This window comes from Lolium rigidum, chromosome 2 (genome assembly GCF_022539505.1).
Source record: "Lolium rigidum isolate FL_2022 chromosome 2, APGP_CSIRO_Lrig_0.1, whole genome shotgun sequence".
In the NCBI taxonomy this organism is placed as follows: domain Eukaryota; kingdom Viridiplantae; phylum Streptophyta; class Magnoliopsida; order Poales; family Poaceae; genus Lolium; species Lolium rigidum.
Window position 1 is genome coordinate 12,909,191 of NC_061509.1, and position 24,732 is coordinate 12,933,922.

At 45.8% G+C, this 24,732-nt stretch overlaps 2 protein-coding genes across 3 annotated transcripts; one reads left to right on the top strand and one right to left on the bottom strand.

Moving 5' to 3' along the window:
* Positions 1 to 7,470: 7,470 nt before the first annotated feature.
* LOC124691306 (mitogen-activated protein kinase 3) lies at positions 7,471 to 11,885 on the top strand. Its single transcript, XM_047224578.1, has 3 exons — positions 7,471 to 7,604; positions 8,805 to 9,233; positions 10,929 to 11,885. Exons 2-3 carry the CDS (start codon positions 8,811 to 8,813, stop codon positions 11,613 to 11,615), a joined length of 1,110 nt encoding a protein of 369 aa, XP_047080534.1. The 5' UTR covers positions 7,471 to 7,604; positions 8,805 to 8,810; the 3' UTR covers positions 11,616 to 11,885.
* Positions 11,886 to 18,484: 6,599 nt separating this feature from the next.
* Positions 18,485 to 22,328, bottom strand: LOC124691307 (protein CHLOROPLAST IMPORT APPARATUS 2-like). 2 transcript variants are annotated; one of them, XM_047224580.1, is made up of 3 exons: positions 20,430 to 22,328; positions 19,057 to 19,218; positions 18,485 to 18,879 (listed from the first exon to the last, which is right to left on the bottom strand). In XM_047224580.1, the coding sequence occupies exons 1-3, from the start codon at positions 21,681 to 21,683 to the stop codon at positions 18,823 to 18,825; spliced, it is 1,473 nt and encodes a 490-aa protein (XP_047080536.1). In that variant the 5' UTR covers positions 21,684 to 22,328; the 3' UTR covers positions 18,485 to 18,822. The 2 variants fall into 2 exon arrangements, with proteins under 2 accessions (XP_047080536.1, XP_047080537.1); XM_047224581.1 differs by having other exon boundaries at positions 19,002 to 19,218.
* Positions 22,329 to 24,732: the final 2,404 nt, after the last annotated feature.

The following is a 24,732-nucleotide window of genomic DNA, read 5'->3' on the forward strand; positions in this document are numbered from 1 at the left end:
GCGGCGGCAGAAACCCACGCCAAATATTTAGCACCCCCCATTTTGGTAGGGCTCGCGTGGGCGTTATCCAAACAGCCCCTTAGCCTCTCGACGAGACAACAACCATAGCCTATCGGCTACCTCAATGTAACCCGATATATTCGATAATCAAGATCAGACAAGCATGAAGTAAGGGTTTTACCTCATCGAGAGCCTCGAACCTGGGTAAATCTCTCTCCCCGTTTGTTTGGTATCCGATATCTCGTGTCAGCCTGCAGGATTCCGTCAACCCTAAGCCTCTCATGGTGGGCATTGTCGGGAAGCACCCTCGTCACTGAACATCGGTCCAATTTCTGTCCGTGATGCGACCCAAATGGACAGAATTGGACCGGTTGGGTCGCCCCGCTAGTGATGCTCTTAGTAGTGGTACAAGTGATGGCCCATTAGCTTTAACATTTATCGGTGTCGTGCCAAATACATGCCGCTGAGAGCAATAGTGGGATTATAGGCCGCATACGTGGCAGTTTTGCATATCTAGAGACAGTGCAAGCTGCAACATGTGCTTCTAGACATTTTGCGAGAGTTGGAGGTGGCCCGTATACCAAAAAAGTACTCCCTCCGTCCAGAAAAAAAAAGTCGCAAGTATGTCAAAAATTTGATGTATATGGATATATCCAAATATAGACAAATCTCCAACGTCTTTTTTAGACGAAGCGAGTAGTACATTCTTATACTCCTCTAGATGATATATCATTATCTTATAGCCAGCTGGCTTAACCATTAAAAGGTTTATGTAATTGGATTCCCAATATAATGGTGAATCCTCTTAGTCGTACTCCTAGATGAGATCGATTCGAAACCCATGCTTTGGAGCCACGCAAACCCCGTTGAGATTGTTGTACAAATCCCTTGTACTTGAAACGACCCATCACTCACTCACACTCCTCCTCGCCGAACACACACGCCTGAGACGAGGCACGCCGCCCTGCCGTCCGCCTGCCACCGACCGCCGCGCACAGTGACAATCGAATCAATCGCATCCCTCCCACGGCTCCGCTTTCCCTTTGGGAAAAAGGCTCGAGGAGAATACGGTGGCCCTACCGGCTCATTGGAGTGCCTCGTGCCTCCACACCGCTCCAACGGAGACGTAGCACCCTTGGGTGTGAACTTCGGGATACATCGTCGTCTCCTCGTGCACCGGTTACTTCTCAACCCGAGCTCCTTTACCTATGCGCTTTATATTGTGATAGCCCTTATGCTTGTTGTTCCATATCTAGCTTGTTATCACCTTATTGCTTATCATGCTTAGCATAGGTTGTTGGTGCACATAAGCAAACCCCTAGTTGTTAGGCTTTGAGCTAAACAAGTAAACCTTGAGTAGTTTTATTCCGCCTTGTTTAGCTCTCAAGTAGAAGTTTTTATAACCCGCCTATTCACCCCCCCCCCTCTAGGCGACGTCCTTGTACATTCACTTACCACAAAAAATTGACATAAAAAAACGATTGTATGATTGTAGTGTAAAAACGATGGAAATACTTATTTTATGTCATATTTTTTATGTCACATAAACAAAAAAAATTGAAATGTCTATTTTTTCTTATATTCTACTCAACTAGTGAAGTAAGAAAAAATTTAGGTGATATAAAAATCATTTACGGTTGCAAAGATAGAGGGTGGGTGTAGAATAACTATTCTACTCCCTGGGAGTCAAATAACGCGATATATATATACACACATGTATACAAGTAGCTATTTGTAGAAATAATAATCATGGTATGCTTCGCTTGATCAATAGAAATAAATATTTTCAAGCATCTTCTTCAGTATTCGAAGACCGTGGATCTTTCAAATGTAAATATTATTTAATTTATTATTGCATTACCCTAATATTTTTTTTTTGCCCAATACTAATATTTTTTTAAGTCTTTTGTGTGTGATGGAGATTGTTAAGGGGTCAGAACACCAATCTTGCTTAAACTTTAAGTAATATATAAAAAATAGCATAAACAAATATCTTTTAAAAAAATCTATAGTAGGGGGGCCATGCCCCCCTGCCCTAAGAAAACTTCGCTACTGTGAATAAGGGCCCTTTGATGTCGTTTCGCCCTAGGACCTTCGAAGTCTATGGACCGACCCTGTTTCTACCGATGGAGTGGCACAAACAAAAAATCTATAGTAGGGGGGCCATGCCCCCCTGCCCTAAGAAAACTTCGCTACTGTGAATAAGGGCCCTTTGATGTCGTTTCGCCCTAGGACCTTCGAAGTCTATGGACCGACCCTGTTTCTACCGATGGAGTGGCACAAACAAATATATCATGCCACCAACATTTCACTTAGCAGTGGTATTAGTGATGGCACGCCAGCAGTAACATTTACCAGTGTCATGCCAAATACATCCCGCTAAGAGCAACTATAATAGTAGGTTTATAGCCCGTCTACATGTCACTTTTTCATATTTTGAGTAGAGAGACATGAAAAAGTAGGGGTAATAGGCTCTCAAGTAAGAGCCAGCTGAAACACCAACACATGCTTCTAGACACTTCGTGAGAGTTGAAGGTAGGTCATACGAAAATGCCAAACGGAACCTGGGTACGCGCGCACCCAGTTATGAAAAATTCAAAAAAATGCTATTTAAAAGTTTCAAAAAAATGTGAAGTAAAATTTTGCATGTTCATATTATGTTGATACCTACCCGTGTGCGTTTTCACGAAGAAATAACGTTGTATGTGGCCTACACAAAAATGACAAAATGCAATTTTCGGATCCTGTGAATAGTACAAATTCCTATTCACTATTGTCATTAGGGCATTTTGTCATTTTTGTGTAGGCCACATACAATGATATTTTTTCGTGAAAACGCACACGAGTAAGTATCAACATAATATGTACATGCAAAATTTTACTTCACATTTTTTTGAAACTTTTAAATATTGTTTTTTCATTTTTTAGAAAACTGGGTACGCGCGTACCCAGGTTCCAAACATGCCTGTCGGTGGGTCATATGCCAAAAAAAGTACTCCCTCCGACCACAAAAAGGTGTCGCAAGTTTTAGTGGCACTTTATTGATGGGTAGGAATCCTTTATTAAAAAGGCAAAATAAAACCTAGAGGATTACCATCCCAAACTACAAAATCTTTAGACAAATAAACCGATTTTGCTAATTGATGTACCATTTCATTTGCTTCCCTTGGACATCGTAACTTTTTGCATTGTGCTTGCCATTAAAAAACATTCGGCCATAATAGCAGTACAGGGGCTCTAGACTTCGATAACCGCATTGCATGCATTAGTCAGTTCAAGTTAATCCCATTCAATTACCACCGAAGAACATCCGATCTGCTCCAACAAACCGAGGCCATGCAGCAGGGAAGTGCCTTTGTCGTTGTCGCATCAAGCACATGATCGATCGGGTGTGCCATGTTGAATATATTAGCAAATTTTTCCATGATTTAATCAAAGAAAATAGTAGATAAAATATGACTAAAAAAATTGAGACTAAACTAGTCATGCAAATCACCATAGAGTAAAGGAGCAACAAGTCTAAACAGATTGATAAAAGCAATGTGTTTCCTGATAATGAGCCTGAACAGGTTGGTAGGAGAAGGAAGAACATCATAATCTCATAAAAAGAAGGCAAGAACACATACGGTCCAGAAGAGGAACCAGCGGTGGTGTTGTTGCCGTTGAGAGCCATGTCGCTGATGTCGGGGAAGAATTCGTCGGCCTCCGTGTCGATGTTGAAGCCAGCAGTCGCGCTAGAGCGCTCCCAAAAACCTTATCGCCTCTCTCCCGTACAGGATCACAAGAGACGGGGTTCCGGAGGCCCCCAGCAGTCGCGCTAGAGCGCTCCCCAAAAACCTTATCGCCTCTCTCCCGTACAGGATCACAAGAGACGGGGTTCCGGAGGCCTGCTGTCCCGTCCAGCGGTGGACGCCGGTAGACGGGATGGAGAAGTCTTGAGTGGCGGCGCAAAGCTCTGGAACCGAGTGGAGAGGCTCTCGGCATTCCCGCAACCCGCGGCGCGACGCGTCGTGACGAGGCGAGCGAGAGGCATCGTCGTCGAAGGAGCGCGCGTGTGGTCAGCTCCTATTTCCTCCTATTATTTCTCTCATACAAATGGTATGAAGAGCTCTCCTTATAAGCTGCTCCAACTCTTCTTCAACTAGCAATGTGGAACTAAACTTTTATCCCACCCCCTGCCATGCATGAATGGGCCAAGTGGATCTCTAGAATTTATTAGAAATTTATGGAATATTTATTGTGTTGATTCAATATGGACCGAAATTCCAACATGCCATACCTGCAACAACTTCTCCTCGATGATCTCGAAGAACTGCTCCAACCGCACCAGAGCCATCAACATGATAAGATGCATCAATATTCATTTTAAGTAGACCATGTGGTGGCTTAGCCCATATTACCTCCTTCGGCTTGGCATCATGCTTCACTTCACCAAAATTTGTTGTTAGTGCATTGATAGCAAACGCGGAGCTAGTCGGAGAAGCAATCTCAGCTCCTTTCACTTTCTCTCGTCGTTGCCACCAGATGTACCAACATGCAACCGCTATGGATTCATTCATACATAGGTGGTGTCTAAATTTGAATGCATGTAGTTAGTATTTAGTATATATATACATTGTAATTTAGATAAATCTTCGACAATCTTTTTTAAATGGAGCTAATTATTATGCATGTTAGCTATAAATTAATTATAGATGAGATGACACTATCTTATAGCCAGCAGCTGGCTCAACTACCGACTGAGAACTAATTTCGTTCTCAGTTAGATGATATCATCAAATTTCAGTTGTAACTCATGATTAGCATGAATCAAGATGCAAATTAAATGGTGTAAGACTTAACTGAACACAAAATTAGTTCTTAGCTAGCTGAGAACTAGCAAATCACTTAGTATATAGATACATTATAATTTAGATAAATTTTTGACATCCTTTTTTGAATGAAGAGTAGTACATTCTTATAGCTAATTGGTGTACATGTTAGTTATACGCACTATAGATGACATGTCACTATGCTATAGCCATCAATTGACTCAACTATTAAAGTTGCTTAAAACAGTTTTTTCACGACGCTAATAGTGGGTTTAGAGCATCTCCAGTCGCGTCCCCCAAACCATCCCCAAAGGAATTTGGGATGCGCCGGACAAAAAAAGTTCCCATTGCGTGTCCCAAAGCCGTTTTTTGTCCGGCGCAGCCTGATACGGTGTCCGGCGCCCCGAGCTCGTCCCCGCTACACAGTGGACGCTCCGGGGACGCCTGACACAACGAAAAGTGAGGCGGGGAATGGCGGGACCGACGCGTCAGCGGCACATTGAAGTTTAACCTAACCGTCGTCTACCTCGCGACGGAAGTTATTGGCGCGCAGCGACGGTGCAGTTCACGCAGAGGCGCATCGAAGCGTCTCGTCGTGCCTAGCTCTGCGTGCTGGCGTTGCGTCGCCGCTCCCCCGCCTCCCTCCGACCTATAAAAAGGGCCGCCTCTCATCGTCCCTCTCACACACAAGCCATAGCGCCTCTCACCCCAACCCTAGTCGCCACCATCTCAAGAGTCGACGCCATTGCTGGTAGAGGCGGAGGACGAGGTCGTGGCCGCGGCAGCGCTGCACGCTCGCCGTCACTTGCGACGTCGTGGTCTTCATCATTGGACCTGCAGGAGGAGGAGCGGCAGGTGCTGTTCGAGTTCATCGTCATCCTGAAGGGCGACCCACACGGCCTCCAGAGGCTGCCGGACACCTTCGCAGACTTCGTCGCCGGCGATGGGCGCCCGGGCTTGCTGCATCTGCGGGAGGCTGCCTGCGGCTGCTGCCGGTGGATCATGGACGTGATCTACGACGCGCGCGGCAAGATGTACCTCCATGTCGGCTAGGAGAAGTTCGATCGCTACCACGTTCCTAATTATGTATTAGTTTGTGGAATGTTTCTACTCTTTATTGAAATAAAAATGCAAAAACAAAAAAAAATTAATGTTTGGGGCGGCGTTTGGGGGATGCGGCTGGGAGCGACGTCCCCCAAATGCGGCACGAACGAAACACGTACCCCATACACTCGATCCGGCGCCGTTTGGGGGACGCGACTGGAGATGCTCTTAACCATTAAAAGGTTTATGTACTTAAGGGATTCTCAAATATAATGGTGGATCCTCTTAGTCGTACTCCTAGATGAGATCGATTCGAAATCCATGCTTTGGAGCCACGCAAATCCCGTTGAGATTGTTGTACAAATCCCTTGTACTTGAACATGAAGCGACAAACCCCCGGAAACCACCGCTCTGTTCTCTTATCCTCTCCCGTGCTACAGTCGAGAGAGGCGAAAGGGAGGTTGTCCAGGTCCCTCGCTCCGCCGACGGCCGGTCCGCCGGTCCCCTCCCTCTCCGGCCGCCGTTGAGGTGGTGGGAGAGTGGGGGGACCTCGGATCCGTGTCTTAGGCGTGTAGATAGTAGGGTAGGGTTTCCGGGCGGCGCTGGCGAGGTGGTGGCGGCGGCGGCGCTCTGGAATAAAGTTGCCGGATCTTGTTCCCCATCTCGGCGGTGCTCTGTGGGGTGCTGCCAGACGAGATTCCGGCGTCGGTCTCGCCGGTGTTGTCCTGGCGTGGGGACTTCATCGCTTGGCGTGTTTTGGTCCTCCCGGCTTCTTCCTCGTGCTGCCGTCGCCGTCGGCTCCTGCGGCAGCAGCAAGCTTGTGGAGGAGGGTGGCGACGGATCTGGTCTTCCAGATCCTCGGCGTCCTGTTCATGGAGTCCGGGCGCCTCGGTCTGCAGAGGCGGGTCTCCAGCTGCTCCCCGTGTTGTTCGTGGTGCTATTGCAGGCCTGGAGACTGGCTTGGGCCGGTGTTCTTGGCCTGACTGCCGGTGAGGTTCGGGGTGCTGCCCCCGCCGATGTGGCTTTGGCCTTTGCTAGATCCCGGCGTCCGCGTCGGGTGGATACTGCGGCGACTTCAACGAGGAGTTCTCCTCTAAAGTTCCTCTCCGGCGACTCAGCTGCAGCTTGTGGGGGCTTCTTCTCTCCTTCCGGCGAGGATGTGGCTCCGGTGCGGGCGGCAGCGGATCGTCTTTGGCGCAGAAGATCCCAGGGACCTAGTTGTTATTTCTTTCTTTTCCAGGGTTCTTTCTGTATTTCGGGGACAGCTGTCCCATGTCTGGACTGTTCTTGTATTTTCCTTACTTAATATAGTTCAGATATTTGGATAAAAAAAAAAAAACATGAAGCGACCCATCACTCACTCACACTCCTCCTCGTCGCCGAACACACACGTCTGAAACGAGGCGCGCCGCCCTGCCGCCTGCCACCGACCGCCGCGCCGCGCACAGTGACAATCGAATCAATCGCCTCCCTTCCACGGCTCCGCTTGTCCCGCACGTGGCGCCGCGCCGGACCCCATCCGACGGCCCTCCGCGCCCCATCCCCCCCGTCCGACGGCCACCGTCCCACCGGGCCGACGAATATTCCTCGCCTCGTCCTCGTCCTCCCCCACCCCACCCGCATCCTCCTCCCTCCCACTCGGCGCAATTCTCCTCCCAATTCCCTCCACCATGCCCATGGCGCCGCGCCATCTCTGATCCTTCCTACCCACCTCCACCACCCTCCAGCTGCCCCCTCCATCTCCCTCCTGTAAGTCTTCCTCTATCTAATCCGTCTCGCTGGGTTGTCTGTCTGTCTGCGTGTGTCCGAGATCGGCGGGGTCCTGTCCGGACCGCCACCGATCCCGGCCTCGCGGGGTGTGTGCGCCCCTGATCCGAGCAATCCGAGCTGCCGAGCTCCGCTGCGCAACGGGTGCTCGTGCCCGTGCGTAATCCAGTGCCGGAGCGGGAGTAATTCGACTCCCCGTACCTCTCCGGTGACGGATCGTGCCGCCGTGCTTGCCGGTCAGCCTGCTGATCCGTTGCTGGGGTGGTAGGTTGCTTGGTGGCGGTCGAGGAGCTACGCCTTTCTCGCACGCGATATGTGTAGTGCCCTGCCTCCGCGATTAGTGCTTTGGGTTTGGAGTTTGAACATCGAGGACGTTGAGAATGCCGGTGAAACATACAAGAAAAGTGCCATTGCAAGGTGGCCATAGAATGTATTTACTTGGAGAAAAAGAGATATACCTCGAGTGTCTCTTGGTCTTAAATAAGTGCAATTCGTACAGACAACATTTGAGATGATGGAGTTGAGCTAGCAGTTGAATCTGATCCAACACCCGGCATCTCACTTACTGGCTTCTGTACCGCTTCACTTACACCCTTCCAAAGATGTAGCTCTGTTAGATATGTGTCAATGTGCATTTATAAGCATGTGTGTGTGCTACTGCATTTATATGCCATGCCAACATGTACTACTCCCTCTGTCCCATGAGTCTTTAATTTTTTTCTAAATTTGGATGTGTATAGACACTAAATAGGAACTATATACATCCTAATTTCGACAAAGTTAAGACGACTTTAATGAGACGGAGGGAGTACATCTTGCACTTCAGGGCCGACACCACATTTCAGAGTTTGACTAGAATTTATGAGCCTTATAGCTTATTATGGTACATGGTACAATCTATCTTTGGTTCCAAATAATCCTAGTTGAAGTTTCACCTAAACACTTACCAAAATACAATCGAGGAGGGGGGTTGCTTGTGTCGACAAACGAGGTCATGTCAATTTATTACCAAAATATGTTGTAGTTAGAGGCTTGGAGTTTGCAGAGTACGTTAATCGAGTGGGGCTCATTGTTAAAACGTGTCTTCGTAATTTGGTAACTTTGTAAGCTAATTTTTTCTTAAAAATATTTATGTATATATGTATGTGCACTATACTAATTTACATCGTTTTCTCCCCTTAGTTGAAAATGGCAATGCTGGTGGATCCTCCGAATGGCGTGGGAAACCAAGGGAAGCATTACTACTCTATGTGGCAAACCTTATTCGAGATCGATACCAAGTATGTGCCGATCAAGCCCATCGGCCGAGGAGCTTATGGAATAGTTTGCTCGTCCATCAACCGCGAGACGAACGAGAAAGTAGCGATAAAGAAGATACATAATGTATTCGACAACCGTGTGGACGCACTGAGGACCTTGCGGGAGCTGAAACTCCTTCGGCATCTCCGCCATGAGAATGTTATTTCATTGAAGGATATAATGATGCCTATACAAAGGAGGAGCTTTAAGGATGTGTACTTGGTTTATGAACTCATGGATACCGACCTGCACCAGATAATCAAATCACCCCAGGGGCTTTCCAATGATCACTGCCAATATTTTCTTTTTCAGGTAATGCTCAGATCACACCTTTTCTATCACTCTTCCACATTAGTTGGAATACAAGTTTGGGGTGACTGCAGTACACAACTGCTAGGTCTCTTTGTCAGTTAAAATTTGAAATGCAAAAACTGCTATGTGAGCACTTCAATGTTAAGCACCAGTGTTTGCAGTTGAGTAATTTGATTTTACTCTAACATCAAAGTCAATTCACCATGAACTTATTTTTTCATGTTTACGGAATTTTCTTAATGTCTTTGCCTGCCTGAAAGAGAATTGAAACCTAGATAGAATCTGAAGTAGTCGATTTAACTTGTGGCATATCATTATCATCCTGCTTGTTTGTGGTTGGTTTCATATGTTCCTTCACTCACTAGATTTTGGGATAACTGACATAAGTCCAGATTGCAGCCTTTAAGGAGGGTGCTTCTAGTAACTTTGGAATGGACAGAAACTGCACTATGCAGCTATTTCGACAACCTCAAATTGGATGGCATGAAATTGTTGAGTTTTTCTACTTAGCTTGGGAATTTTTTATCGTTTGCCACAATAGCATATTTCATATGCTATACCTGAACCTTGCTGTTCTGCATGTCTGGATTAGCAACCTGTTGAACATGCTGTGTGTATTAGACTATTAGTAGCTGCCACTTTTTTTTTTCTCGAACACACATCAAAATGTGTTATCTTTTAATCTTTTTTATTAGAAGAGGAGCGTTGAGAAGATGCCAAATTCACAAGGTCGAACAAAACAAGGAAAACTGCAGGCAATAGTCATATACCGAAACCAAAGCTAACTAGATTTACAAAGCTAAATGTTGAACATGCTGTGTGTATTAGGCTATTAGTAGCTGCCACTTTTTTTCTCGAACACACATCAAAATGTGTTATCTTTTAATATTTTTTTATTAGAAGAGGAGTGTTGAGAAGGTGCCAAATCCACAAGGTTGAACAAAACAAGGAAAACTGCAGGCAATAGTCATATACCGAAACCAAAGCTAACTAGATCTACAAAACCAAATCCAAAACAATACCAGAACAGAAGAAACAGAAAGCAAGCTAAACTAAGCTACGCTACACTACAGTGGGACCAAAGAATCTGGCGGTGTCGAGTGTGGTGGGAGCCTCCTAAGTGCCTTGGCCACCTTGAACCTTTTTTGACATATTTTGTATTTCTTAAGTTCGAACCTTATACTGTCATGTAACTGAGAAATACATAAAAGAAGATAAGACACGGGCTCATATCCAGTGCAATCTAAAATTAGCACTTTTTGTTTAGATGTTTATGGGTTACAACTTACTTTGTTAATGCAGTAAAAGCCAGATCTCCTGTTCCGGGTGATATTATCAGGTAAGACTTGCTTAGAGTTTACTTTGTCAGACCTCCACATCCAAATAATACGAGAATGGAATGAATTAGGCTATCTGATAAAACTTCTTTTTTACAAATCTAGTTCTTATATGCATATATTAACCTACAACAGCGACTACATGAAGTATAACTATAAGCATGCATTCAAAAAAAAGTATACGCATGCATTCAAAAAGAAATATAAGCATGCCGATGGATTTTCTTTTCATGTTACCTTTGAGCTTAATTTAACCTGCTGTCTCATGATCCTTTGAATACATTTAGATCTTATTTACTTATTCTATCTGCATCTTCTGCTAATAATTGAAGATCCTATTGTTTTCATGACATTGCAGTTGCTTCGAGGACTGAAATATCTCCATTCAGCAGAGATACTCCACAGAGACCTAAAGCCTGGGAATCTACTGGTGAATGCAAACTGTGATTTGAAGATATGTGATTTTGGTCTTGCACGCACAAACAGTAGTAAAGGCCAGTTTATGACTGAATATGTCGTCACCCGCTGGTATAGGGCTCCTGAGCTGCTGCTTTGCTGTGACAACTATGGCACTTCCATCGATGTTTGGTCTGTTGGCTGCATCTTTGCTGAGCTACTTGGCCGCAAGCCTATTTTTCCAGGGACGGAGTGCCTAAATCAGTTAAAGCTGATAGTCAATGTTCTTGGCACCATGAGTGAATCTGATCTAGAGTTCATCGACAACCCAAAAGCTCGCAGATACATCAAGACACTTCCCTACACTCCTGGTGTTTCCCTTGCAAGTATGTACCCACATGCACACCCTCTCGCCATCGATCTGTTACAGAAGATGCTCATCTTCGATCCTACCAAAAGGATTAGCGTCACACAGGCCCTCGAGCACCCTTACATGTCTCCTCTGTACGACCCAAGTGCAAACCCTCCCGCGCAAGTGCCCATCGACCTCGACATAGATGAGAACATCAGTGCAGAGATGATCCGGGAAATGATGTGGCAGGAGATGCTTCACTACCATCCTGAAGCTGCAGCAGCAGTAAGCATGTGACGATCTTCAAGTGCCCCGGGAAGAACCCGACAGGCTCACTTACTTTTTTCCCTTGAAAAGCCTAGTGCGATTATCGCATGTATTAAGTAACCACGACGTGCAGTGTGGAGAGAGTTATCTCTGTGTAGATATGCAGTGCGATAAGAACCGCATATGGATAGTTCTTGTTATGGACCATTACTTGGTGTATGTAAGCAGTTGACTGTTGTGTTGTATGAGTTGATGAAAGTACTGTTGGACTGAATCAGTAAATGTTGATTTGGTAGTGTACTGCTGCTCAAATGTTTGTTGCTGTAGTTCTCAATTCCTACTTTCCCGATGATATGTCATATATGAAGCAGACCTGCTTTCAGTCTGTAGTCCTCACTTCGTACTTCCCCGATGGTATATCATATATGGCGCTGGATTCTGTGTGATGCTTACTGTTACATTTAATCGCTAAACTATAAGATCTGCAAATTGCATGCAAGTAAATAAAAATACTACTCCTAGTGAATTCCTGTAGTCGATTACCAAGATATGAACACACATGACTTAGCAGTTTGGACCGGGATGGATGGCAGCCTCACCACCCAGGATCAAATTTCCAAACCACTTCTCCCTTCATAGTAGTACTAGTTCACAAAATACGCAGGATCTGCTTCTCCTCACACGCTATCTTCAGCTAGCTAAGCCAAAAGCCGGACCAGTATTTCCAGCGCATCTTTCTTAACTTGACTCATCATCACAAGCCAGCGCCGCTGTTTCTACCGCACGCCATTTACAACTAATCTTAGTTCCAATCGCTTGCTTTCCAGGAAATGTTTCATGTCTCAACGTAATCTGTTTCTCATCTAAAAAAAGGTAACTTATTACTGAACGTCAGGTACTTCTGGATTACAAAGTTTACTGCACTACATAATTTGCCTGTTGTACTGCATAATTCAACTTGGTAGCACACTAGCACTTGCTTACATCAAGCGATCCCTCAGTTGCAGCGACATTTGGTTTGTGTTTCCTATAGTTCGCATGTTCCGAGTATCAAAACTATTATGGGCAGCATAACCCTAGACAAGGGCCGCGATCTTCTTTATATAGCAACAGGACATACAACGTATGATACAAGGACTCTGTCTACCGACAGAGACATACACGGTATACACAGGAGATAATTACATCGTTTAACACTCCCCCTCAATCATAACTTATCTAAGTTAAGATTGCGACGAAACGATACTAACTGTCGTACTGAAAGTGACTTAGTGAAACCATCAGCCACTTGATCTCCTGAAGGAACAAACCGTATGTCCAAGAGCCTCCGAGCTACTCTCTCACGTACAAAGTGATAGTCCACTTCAATGTGTTTTGTCCGTGCATGAAACACTGGATTAGCAGAGAGATATGTAGCTCCAATATTATCACACCACAAACATGCCACTCGATCCTGTGACACACCTAACTCGGTGAGTAAACTTTGCACCCAAATCACCTCAGCCGTAGAATTAGCTAATGCCTTATACTCAGCTTCTGTACTGGATCTAGACACAGTGGCTTGCTTCCGTGCACTCCATGAGATCAGATTTGACCCAAAAAACACAGCAAATCCTCCAGTAGACCTTCTATCATCAGGGCAACCAGCCCAATCAGCATCAGAAAAAGCACTAACAGCAGTAGAGGAAGATCTACTCAAACGCAAGCCAAGAACTACAGTGCCTTGGAGATATCTCAATATCCGTTTAACAGCTGTCCAATGAACTGTAGTTGGTGCATGCAAGAACTGACAAACCTTGTTCACAGAAAAAGCAATATCCGGTCTTGTCAGAGTAATGTACTGAAGCGCACCAACAATGCTTCGATAGCGAGTAGAATCCTCACTACTCAACACTTCCCCATCCATCACAGACAGCTTTTCAGACACTGACAGAGGAGTATCAACCGACTTGCACATCTTCATATTCACACGCCTAAGCAGATCATTAGCATATTTTTCCTGAGATAGAATAATACCATCATGTACCTTCTTCACCTCAATACCAAGAAAATAGTGCAAACCACCCAAATCCTTCAATGCAAAATCAAGTCCAAGATCATGCGAAGAGCAGACAACAGACCTTCTCCGATGAGCTAGCAACAACAATATCATCAACATAGATGAGCATAAAGATAGACACTCCCCCTTTGTTGTAGAAAAACAGAGAAGTATCAGCCTTAGAAGCAGAAAAACCAAGAGACTGAAGTTTAGAACTGAGGCGATAGTACCAAGCTCGAGTAGCCTGTTTCAAACCATACAAAGCTTTATCAAGCTTGCATACAAGCCCTGGGCGCCCCTCATAGCCAGGAGGCTGCCGCATATAGACCTCCTCTTCCAGAACACCATGTAAAAACGCGTTCTTCACATCTAGCTGACGCAGGTGCCACCCACGAGAAACTGCAATAGAAAGTACCAATCGGATAGTGGCTGCCTTGACAACAGGACTGAAAGTATCCTCATAATCAATGCCATAGCGCTGCTTGAACCCTTTTGCAACCAAACGAGCTTTATACCGATCAACTGAGCCATCAGCACGACGCTTCACTTTGTAAACCCATTTGCAATCAATCACATTCTTGCCAACACCAGCAGGAACTAGATGCCAGGTATTATTGTGCTGCAATGCCTGGTACTCCTCATCCATAGCAGCCTTCCACTTAGGATCGGCAAGTGCTTCACCAATACTGGTAGGTTCACCAGAACTGCTAAAATTTGCAAAACGAACACGATCATACCGAACACGACCATCAGTAATTTGCTTGGGTTGAGATATACCACTTTGAAGCCGTGTATGAGGACGACCAGGCACACTTTCCGCAGTAGATCCAGGAGCAGACACATGAGACGAACTGGCCGCACCAGATCCTGTGTGCTGCTGTGCATCAGAGGAAACAGCCACAGAAGATCCTGTGGCAGAAGAATCTGCGGAGGCAGACTGCCCGGCAGACTGCGACGGGCCACCACGCGGGCCAGGAGATGCCCCGGCGGGCGAACCCGCGTCCTCCACGCGCGCGGAGACAGCGTCGCCTGCCGACGACGCACGGCCCGAGGACGGCGTGCGATCCGAAGTGGATACACGTCCAGATTCCGAGGGAGGCAATGATTGGTCGGTTTGAGCGGGAGAATCGTCTCCGGGATTCGCACCAGAACCCGGAAAATCACCAGAAACACCATCTGGAGCAGAATTTTGACCTGATTCCTGCGCAAATGACTCAGCAGAAGCACTGTTAGCAGGATTAGCATCAACATCATCAAACTGTAAAACACGCCCCTCATGATCATGCATGTGAATAGGTTGTAGATTGGAAGGCAAAAGAAGAATTTCTGCTTTCAATTGGGCACCGGCATTAGAGTGAAGTGAAGCAAATGGAAAGACAGATTCATCAAACACAATGTCACGTGAAATATACACACGACCAGTTGAAATATCTAGACACTTGTAGCCCTTGTGTTGATTGCTATATCCAAGGAAGGCACACTGTTTGGAACGGAATTCTAGTTTGCGCTTATTATATGGTCTAAGATTTGGCCAACACGCACACCCAAAGATGCGCAGAAAGCTATAGTCCCCTTTATGTCCAAAGAGACGCTCAATGGGTGTTTGAGAATTGATTACTTTGCTAGGAAGACGATTAATAAGATACACCGCCGTAAGAAACGCCTCATCCCAAAACTTAAGAGGCATGGATGCATAAGCAAGGAGAGACAGGCCAACCTCAACAATATGCCTATGCTTGCGCTCAGCTGGGCCATTCTGCTGATATGCATGAGGACAAGACACAAGATGAGATATGCCCACCTTCTGGAAAAAGGAGTTAAGTTTTTGATACTCACCACCCCAATCAGTTTGCATGGCAATAATTTTCTTGTCAAAGAGTCGCTCAACAAGATGCTGAAAATCATGAAATCTCTGAAACACATCAGACTTATTTTTAAGAAGATATATCCAGGTAAACTTGCTATAATCATCAATGAAACTAACATAGTATTTATATCTTCCAACAGAGCCTGGAGCAGGGCCCCAAACATCAGAAAATACAAGTTCAAGAGGAAAAGTAGACACACTTGATGATGTAGGATAAGGTAACTGATGGCTCTTAGCCTTCTGACAAGCATCACAAACTGACTCTTTTTCTGACTCACTAAACTGAATATTATTATCACGAAGAACTTGTCGAACTACAACTGAAGATGGATGACCTAGACGTCTATGCCAAAGCGAGGATGATGACTTGGCTACACCATGGGCTTGCCGACCGGAAGATGGAGATGATGGCGCCGGCATGGGATATAGGCCTCCCACACATTTACCTTGGAGGAGGATTTCCCTCGTGTCCTGATCCTTGACAAAGAAAGAGTTAGGCCAATACTCAACAAAAGCATGATTATCAGTGGCTAGGCGACTAGTAGATAAGAGACTCTTGGTGGCTTTGGGAACATGCAGAATATTTTTGAGATGCAAATCATGATTAGGGGTATGCATTACAGAATGACCAATGTGATGTATATTCATACCTGCTCCACTGGCTGTGTGAATTTGCTCGTTCCCATTATAGCGATCACGAACATGAAGCTTTTCTAGCTCGCCCGTGACATGATCCGTAGCACCAGAGTCACTATACCAGTTTGTATCGACCCCATAGGATCCATAGGCCGCACCCGCTGACTTGTCAGGTCCATGGTAGCTTTTCTGAAATCGCTTCCAACAGTTTAGGGCCGTATGGCCAGTCTTGCCACAAACCTGGCAAGTTTCATCACTTCTCCCAGGTGCATATGAGCGGCCACCATTGCCACGGCCACCTCTGTATCCTCCACCATCATTACCTCGGCCACCTCTGTAGCCTCCACGGTAGTTGTTGCTTCGCTGGTCATAATTGTTCCACTGATCACGATACTGGAACTGACCACCTTGATCACGATACTGATCAGGAAACGGTCCTCGACCACGGCCACCATTGCGACCACCACGGTGTGCGGCATTCACCGATGCTCCGCCACCACTGTTTCTAGCCTCCATCCGAGACTCATATGCATGGGCGGACGCAGCGGGTGGGCCGGGGGGGCCGTGGCCCACCCAGAAATTTGAGATGTTTTTTAACTACCCATCATCTGACTGGCCCAATCTGGCACACAGTTAAAGAAAATTAAAAACAAAAGAAGCAGGATTCGATCCCTGGTTGTCTACCATGGGAGAGAGATTCTCTGCCGCTGAGTTGTTGTTCAGATCGTGATTGGTTTTGTGTACCGGCCTTCTTCATTTATCTTTTACACTTGAGATCGCATATGTCTTCTGTTCAATGAGGTTTGGTTAGCTAGCTCTTAGTTGCTCCTTAGTTTGGATCCAGATTTGTTCTTCTATATATATGTTTATATAATTGGTTTCTATAATTTTTTGGCACATCTCTTACAGATTGATCTTATTATTTTTCTTTAACTTTTTTTGTATTTTCAAAACTATGTTTACATTTTTTTATGATTCGATTTTTTCATTTTTTAAAAAATCGCTCTTTTAGTGTGGTTTTTCCTATATATTTGGGATATGTTTCTCAGACACTATATTTTTGTTTCCTATGTACCTGAGATATATTTCTCGGACGGTATCTAGATGCTAAAGGTTTATTATCTAGTTTACATGCTTCTGAAATTAATATTTTTCCTACTAGTGGCGACGGCGAATGATTAAAGTGTATTTTTGATGTAATTTTCTAATTATACTATATTTTATCATGTAAAAATCTTTTCATATTATAAACTATTTGTATTGTAATCATGCACATTTGATATATATTTTAAACTGCAATGTTGACAACCGATTTATCTTATATATCACTTATTTTACAAACTTTTTTCACAATAAGGGATGGTGCAAAAAAAAAAATTTTGGACGTGTGCCCCCCCTCCAGTTTTATCCTGCGTCCGCCACTGCTCATATGACATGAACTGAGAATAAACATCACTCAGACTCACATTCTTTTCCGCCTTCATCAAGGCAGTGATCGCCGCAACAAAGCCATCATAATCATCATCGAGCCCAGCTAGGATGTAAGAGATCACATCCACAGTGTCCATGGGCTTGCCCGCCGCAGCCATCTCATCTGAGAGACTCTTGATCTCATCCAGGTAAGCCTGACCTGACTTGTCATCCTTGCGACATTGGTTCAGCTTGGTGCGAAGGTGCACCACGCGCGACTAAGATTGGGCAGAGAACATCTCCACCACGGCTTTCCAAACTGCTGCGGACGTCGAGAGACCCACCATCTGCGTGAGAACCTCCTTTGCCATGTTTCTGACCAAGAACCCTAGTACGGTCTGGTCCTGCGCGATCCACCGCGCATGCTCGGGGTTGGGAACAGTCACCTCAGCCCCATCCTTGTCCGTAGTCTTCACGGTCTTCACCGGTTCCTGCACAGATCCATCGAGGAAGCCAAACAGTTGAGCTCCACGAATTTCTGGAAGAACTTGAGTCTGCCAGAGCAGGAAATTGTCTCGGGTAAGCTTTTCCGAGATCGTGATGTTGAGGGCTGCTGCACCACTCGCCGAAGTTGAGGACGACGCTGAGAACGACATGATGTGATCGGCGGCGGTGGCGGCAGACTTGCGATCGGCGGCGGCGGCGGCGGACTTTCGACTAGATGTGTTTAGGAAGAGTTAGCTCTGATACCATATCAAAACTATTATGGGCAGCATAACCCTAGACAAGGGCCGCGATCTTCTTTATATAGCAACAGGACATACAACGTATGATACAAGGACTCTGTCTACCGACAGAGACATACACGGTATACACAGGAGATAATTACATCGTTTAACACCGAGAACCAATGTTCAGACGGATCGAGTGCATTGTATTCAGACAAAGTTAAAGGGGATAAAACTGCACCATCTGTTCATAACTGCATACTGCTTGATAGTATATGACTGTAGTAACAATATTCTAACATCACTTTTATTTCCTTCCTTTACCTCACATTGTAAACCTGAAACAAACTATCTGTCCTGACCTGCTCTGATCCCAATGGCAACTCACTCCAAGGGCATCTCTATCCTCTCTCCGCAAAGCAAAACTCCGAAAGATGAAAAGAAAAAACAAGGGAGGGAACAAAAAATTCTCACTCACTCAGTGACATCTCTTAGCTAATGAGAGAAACTAAAGGGCCAAAAAGGTGTCCATAAAAAGGCTAGCATGTATCTCTATATCTAGATCTCTTCCTCCAGGGCCTGCTGCAGAAGAGATGGGCTCCTAACAAACCTTCCCTGAAATGACAGAAAAACATGGAGCACATCAGTAAAACTCCAAGACTTGGTTTAGACGAAGTAGATATGTAGGTGATGGTGATCTGGTGTGAGGAGTGAGGTTTTTCCAGTGTCTGGCTTACAAATATTATAGTAGAACTTTTTATTCTTTCAAGAATCAGTTCTAGTAGTGCTTGCCTTCATCCGAGGCCGACAGTCGGCGTTCACCTTCCGGACCTGGTACCGGATCTTCTTCGAGAACAGCCGGTTGCGCCGCTTCTCCTTGTACCTCATCACCCTCGCTTCCCTGATGCCACCAGACCCATTCTCAGGAAACAAGTCAATGTCTGCAAGTTTGGCCTGCAATATGGAATTCACCCTTAGTAATCTGACAAAGCAAGTGCAAAAGATGTTTACAGTTTTACATTACCATTAACGTCTCCTAAGGTAGGTAAACTCATTCTATTGTGCGTCCAGACTACAAACTACAAATAAGCTGGACAGATCTGTATAATGATTCTTGCCAGTTATGACAGCTGCAACTCTTGCCATCTATCAGAGCAAATTGCAGAAAATCCAACTGAATTGGGGCTCGAGTTTGTTGCAGTCGCTCCATCACTGGCCCAAAAGGCACCAAATTTGAGCCCAAATGACTCTTAGCAAGAAGACAAGCATGTAATCTATGCCAGAATCTCCAGGCTCAATTGCCTGTGGTCCACTATTGAATAATTGAGTGTAGCTAACTAGTAATGTAATATAATGGTTGAACTGATGTTATCCAATTTGTAACCGTATTTTGCAGAACAATTCCTAACAGTTAATCTAGTCACATGTTGAGCAGAATAAAAATTTAAATTTAACCCATTTGCTCGATTTATGGGAGAGAACTGCTCTTAGAGCTTAGAGCTAAGAGCAGCTCATGGAATCTAAGCTGTAGGTTTGCTGGGACTGACTATTTAGTCTTTATTCATACATCATTTTTTGACACTTGCAGTTTATGGGTTACTGGAGTATCAGTGATATACTCTTAAAAGGTGTGTACTACTGTACTTACAGATATGAAACAGTACAGGACTGGGTACTACTTGTGACTTCGTGAGGGACCATCAGTTGAATAAACATTTTTCCTTGTTTATAGTCTTAATAGTTGATATCAGTTCGGCAAATGGCAGTTGCATGCATATCAAACATGTGGTTTCTGGTTGTGAGGTGCCCCTTTTTCTTTGTTGAACAAGAGGTAAAGTTCTTCTGTTTTCCTAGTAAAAGGAGTTCACTTACTGAATAAATGGGTATGCAGAGGTAAAACTGAGCTATAAAAACATGACACACACTGAAATCTGATTATGGTAGTGGAACAAAAATAAATCTTCCATCGCAACACCTATTCAGATTTCAGAGTTTCACATATCAATTTGAACACAAGTTCCTTTGATTAATCTGAATCAGTAAGAATTCGAAGGAAGCGGTATAATTCATCTGCAAATCGTGCCAATTTTTTATGTTTTCTGAATGAAATTTGCTTGGCACAAGGAACAAACTGAAAGGTAAAATTCAGTGAAACAAGTACTTACCCGCACTTCGGCTGCCGACTCCGGCGACTCCGGCATGCTGCCCTCGGCGAACATGGAGCCTTTGCCGGACCATTCCTTGAGCACATCGTCGGTGTCCAACTTCAGTCCCAACCCGGTCTTCGGTGCCTTCGTCGGTGCACTGTCATCGTCGACATTGCCGTCGGCCACATCCACTGTTCCATCGGCTCCCTCCCCACACTTGGCATTGGCCAATTCCTCCTCCTTGGCCATCACCTTCTCCACCTTCACCACCTTCTTCTTCTTACTCTTTTTCTTCTCCGGCGCCGACGACGCGGGTGGCGGCATTGCAGCGGTGTTGGACGCCTCCGCCGGTTGTGGGGATGGTGGCAGCGGTGGCGCGACGGTGATATCTTTCACCGGCACCGCGGGCCACATCCACCATGCACCGTCGTCATCCCGCCGCTTGAGTGCGCGGTTGAGGTTGGGCCGCGTGCTTTGCCGCGAGCCGAGGCCGAGCTCGAAGCGGCCGGCGAGGCCGACCACCATGAGGCTCCTGAGGTAAGGGTGTATGCCAGAGCTGGATAGTATGGAGTCGTCGGATGTGGCGGGCGTCGTGTTGCCCTCCATTGTGAGGCTGCCCATGATGCCGTCGATGCCCTCGGCGGCGTCCTCGTCGCCGACGTCGAGGATGGACTCGGCGTCGAAGCCGTCGTCGTCGTCGTCGAAGTCGAGCTCGCCGGGCTCGTCCCCGGTCGCGGTGTCGGGGCTCGCCGGCGACGGCGCCGGGTCGCGGAACTCCCGGAACGCGCTGCTCACCGGAGTCGGGGACGAGCAGTTCTTGGCGTCGGACGGGCTCTGCGGCTGCGGCTGGAACAGCGACGGGGACGGCGCGCCCCCGCGGAGGAGGAATGCGGCGTCGGCGAGGACGGGGAGCGGCGGGAGGAGGTCGGAGGATGTGTCGCCGAACGCCGCGGCGAGGCCGGAGAGCTGCCTGGCCAACGTCGGCGGCTTGGCCGTCTTGGGGCTCTTCTTGACGGGGAATACCGAGGGGTGGATGGACGCGAGGAGCGCCGCGGCCTCGTTGTACGCCTGGTTGGGCCGCTTCCGCGGCGCCCGCGCCCGCTTGAGCGACACGGACGTCGCCGACGAGGACGCGTTGGACGCCTCCGAGAGCGTGGACGACGGCGAGGAGTGCACCGGCCGCAGCGGCGAGGAGTGCGCCCCTGGCGATGCCGCTGCCTTCACCATGTCCAGGTCGAGCCGCAGCCCGGTGGGTATGCAGGAAGACGTCATCGTAATGCGCCCTCGAGCTCAACCACCACCGCTCAAACCAATTCCAGCTCTCCTCTCTTCAATTCCACCACGAGAGTCTCGAATTCTAAACCCCTAAACCCCAACAAGATTTCGCGGGAACAGAGGGACTTCCGTCCTTGTTGGTGAAAGGTGCAAGACGGAGAAGAAAAAGGTAGCGAGAAAACTGCAACCTTTTCTTCGGAGGGACAAACAAGGCGCTAGGCAAAGCTGCACCAGAAACCTTGGGACATGGGCAAACTCCAAAGAGGAAAAAACTTGGTCAAGAACCCGCCCCCACCTGGGACTTGAGCTGTGTGTGTGTGTATGAAAACACCAAGAAAACAAAATAGGCAATGGAGAAAGATTCTTCTCTGCTGCTCAGCTGCTGTAGTCCTCTGTCTGTGGCAAGAGGAAGAGGTCAAGCTAGGAGCAGAGCCAGCAAGAACAGAGCACTGAGAGCAGGAGCAGAACAGGGGGGAGGAATTAAGTGATGAGCAGCTGGGATTGATGTCTTTGGGATTGGAGACTGATGAACACAACAGCAATGCTAATTCTAGGAGATGCTAGGGAGAAGCTAGAGAGAGAAGGGTGTGGGGAATTGGAGCCGGCGGGGAGGCGGAAGAAAGGGTTCAAGAGGAGGGAGGAGGGGGTGGGGTTTTAGAGAAGGGACTAGAGGAGGGCTGGGGGAAGAGACAAGCCTCCCTCTCATGGTGTCCCTTTCCTCCCTCTGCCTGTGGGGCCATGCCATTTGGAGGGCCCACACTGTGTTTGTGCAGGCTGGCCCTTCCCTCTCCATCTCTCCCTTTGCTTCTCTCCTCTCTCTCTCTAAGTGGTACATGTGTTGGAATTGTTCTGGGTCATCTGGGATTTGCAATGGATAAGTCTAGAGTGTGAGACCAATTTGCCCTAGGCTTCTGAGGTTCACAAAATCACAAGAAAACTAGTCAATTGTTGATTTGGTTGGTTTACTGGTCAAGATTTTGAGATATAAACATGAAAATTGAAAAGACAACCATGTAAGTTTTACCTTTTAGAAGATATTGTCTATTAAGTATGTGATGATCCTATGGCATGATCTGCATCCTTAGTAGTTAGTAGAACTACAGAAACTCAATTCGGCTCCCGGGTGCGTATGATCCCTCTACCATAAAAACATATTTCCAAGTGTTAAAAAAATTTGACAAAAAAATTTACATGTAAATCTCCATAACATATGTGTATTCGTCAAGTTTCACGAAAAAATGGTATTTTTTGTAGTCTAAGCCAAAAAGAGAAAATTTATCTTGTGACAAGTCTTTGTTTCAGCACCGAATTTTGTTTTTTTACACACGCCACATGACATGTCGATTTTTCATGAAATGACTTTGTGAGCGCGTAGCACATGAAGATGTACGTGCGAAATTTTTGTTTCAATTTTTTTGACATTTTAAAATGTGTCTAAGATGTATTTTAAGATAAAGGGAGCATACGCTCCCATGTGCCAAAACATCACTCCCGTAGAACTAGTAGTATATTATTAGAACATGAAGAGAAGGAGATATATTATTAGCATAATCATCAGTTTGTTTCTTGCTAACCATGTCCAAAAATTATCAGTATTTTATTCAGAGACGGCACTGGCCAATGGAACATGCGGCTAAGCACTAGTTAACTATTACCTTTTTGGACTAATACACTTGTCGCCGTGCCTCTTGTGTTGGATGGAAAGCAAACCTTTGATGTATTCTTTAGATTGCCTTTTTTCTGTGAAATGTCAAGTACTTTCACTTTGTTCTAATTATCCTCGATCTCGTGTCGGATATACTAGTATTTTTACTTGGAAACCCTTGTAAAAACCTAACAACCAGCATATTATTTTTGTTCTTCTTCTCTCACATATAGTATCATTCTGTTGAACAAGTGTGTTGGCATTTACTATGTAGATTTCTTTCCCAATTTCTCCTTTGGTTAGAGGACAAAACTTGGACTAGTAAATCTTATTACTTGGTAATATTGATAAGGACAATGAAGAGCGTGGAACACCTAAGGCCTACTTATTGCCCCTTGCAAACCCTTACTAACTATGCTCGAAGGAAAATCGAGCAAGCAAATTCTTACATTAAGATTCACACTGCAAAAGCTTGTTTGGAATGATAATGCTAACATACCATCAACACGAAAAAAAGCTGATATGAAAGTCTCTCAAAATACAATCATTCATGATCACCAAAACATGTTCAAACTTTTGATTGGAGGTTGCAACCACCAAAAGGCTAAGAAACCAGAGGAGGGCATTTCAGTAATCTAGCCTTGCTGGTACACGGTATCTGATTGCCCATCATCCTCAAGCGATCTATCCCGCAAGTGGACCTCCCAACGGAAAGAAAGAACCTATTGTTTTCTCTTATCTGCTGACATGGCTGCACACCATTGGCCACGCCGGATTCTCGTTGCCAACGTGGCGGTTCTCTTTTATCGGTGCGAAAACCTTTTCACGTGAAGCTAAGACGTGGGCCCCACCGGATCTTGGAAGCTTGCATGCATGCATGGCTGACGATGGTTGGCCGATGATGAGTGAGAGAGATTACACGGGCACAAAAGCTTTTTATTATTTCTCTATTTTCAGTTGCTTTTCTATATGCATTTTGAGTTTCAAATTGGAAGATTTGAGTCCTCATAATTCACATACAATTGAAAGAAGATAGTCGCTGTATGCAAATTTTAGCTGTAGATATGTCAGAGTGTCGTCTCTGTGTGATATATTTGGCTCCATATAGAATAGGAAATGAACTGATACTTCACAGAGATCTGCAATCCAAATCGACCCACATCATTTGGTAGGGTCTTTAACACGTTGGATTTACCAGAAAGTCATTTTAAATTTCTGCGTGTAGCGCCAGTGTTCTCACGTTGGACCTTTTAAACTAATTATTTTTACTATTCAGAAATGGGGATGTGTGGTAGACATGATCCATACGTTGTGTCCCCAGGGATCAATCACTAATGATAGAGAGGAGGGGCCATTTGAGCCATTCCCAGCCAACCAAAGAAATCCCTGCTTTGTGTTTAG

Coding starts and splice junctions, on each gene's coding strand:
- LOC124691306 (XM_047224578.1), top strand. CDS start 8,811: ATGGCAATGCTGGTGGATCCTCCGAATGGCGTGGGAAACCAAGGGAAG. Junction 9,234..10,928: donor GCCAATATTTTCTTTTTCAG/GTAATGCTCAGA, acceptor ATGACATTGCAG/TTGCTTCGAGGACTGAAATA.
- LOC124691307 (XM_047224580.1), bottom strand. CDS start 21,683: ATGACGTCTTCCTGCATACCCACCGGGCTGCGGCTCGACCTGGACATG. Junction 19,219..20,429: donor AGTCGGCAGCCGAAGTGCGG/GTAAGTACTTGT, acceptor TCCATATTGCAG/GCCAAACTTGCAGACATTGA. Junction 18,880..19,056: donor ACTGTCGGCCTCGGATGAAG/GCAAGCACTACT, acceptor CTGTCATTTCAG/GGAAGGTTTGTTAGGAGCCC.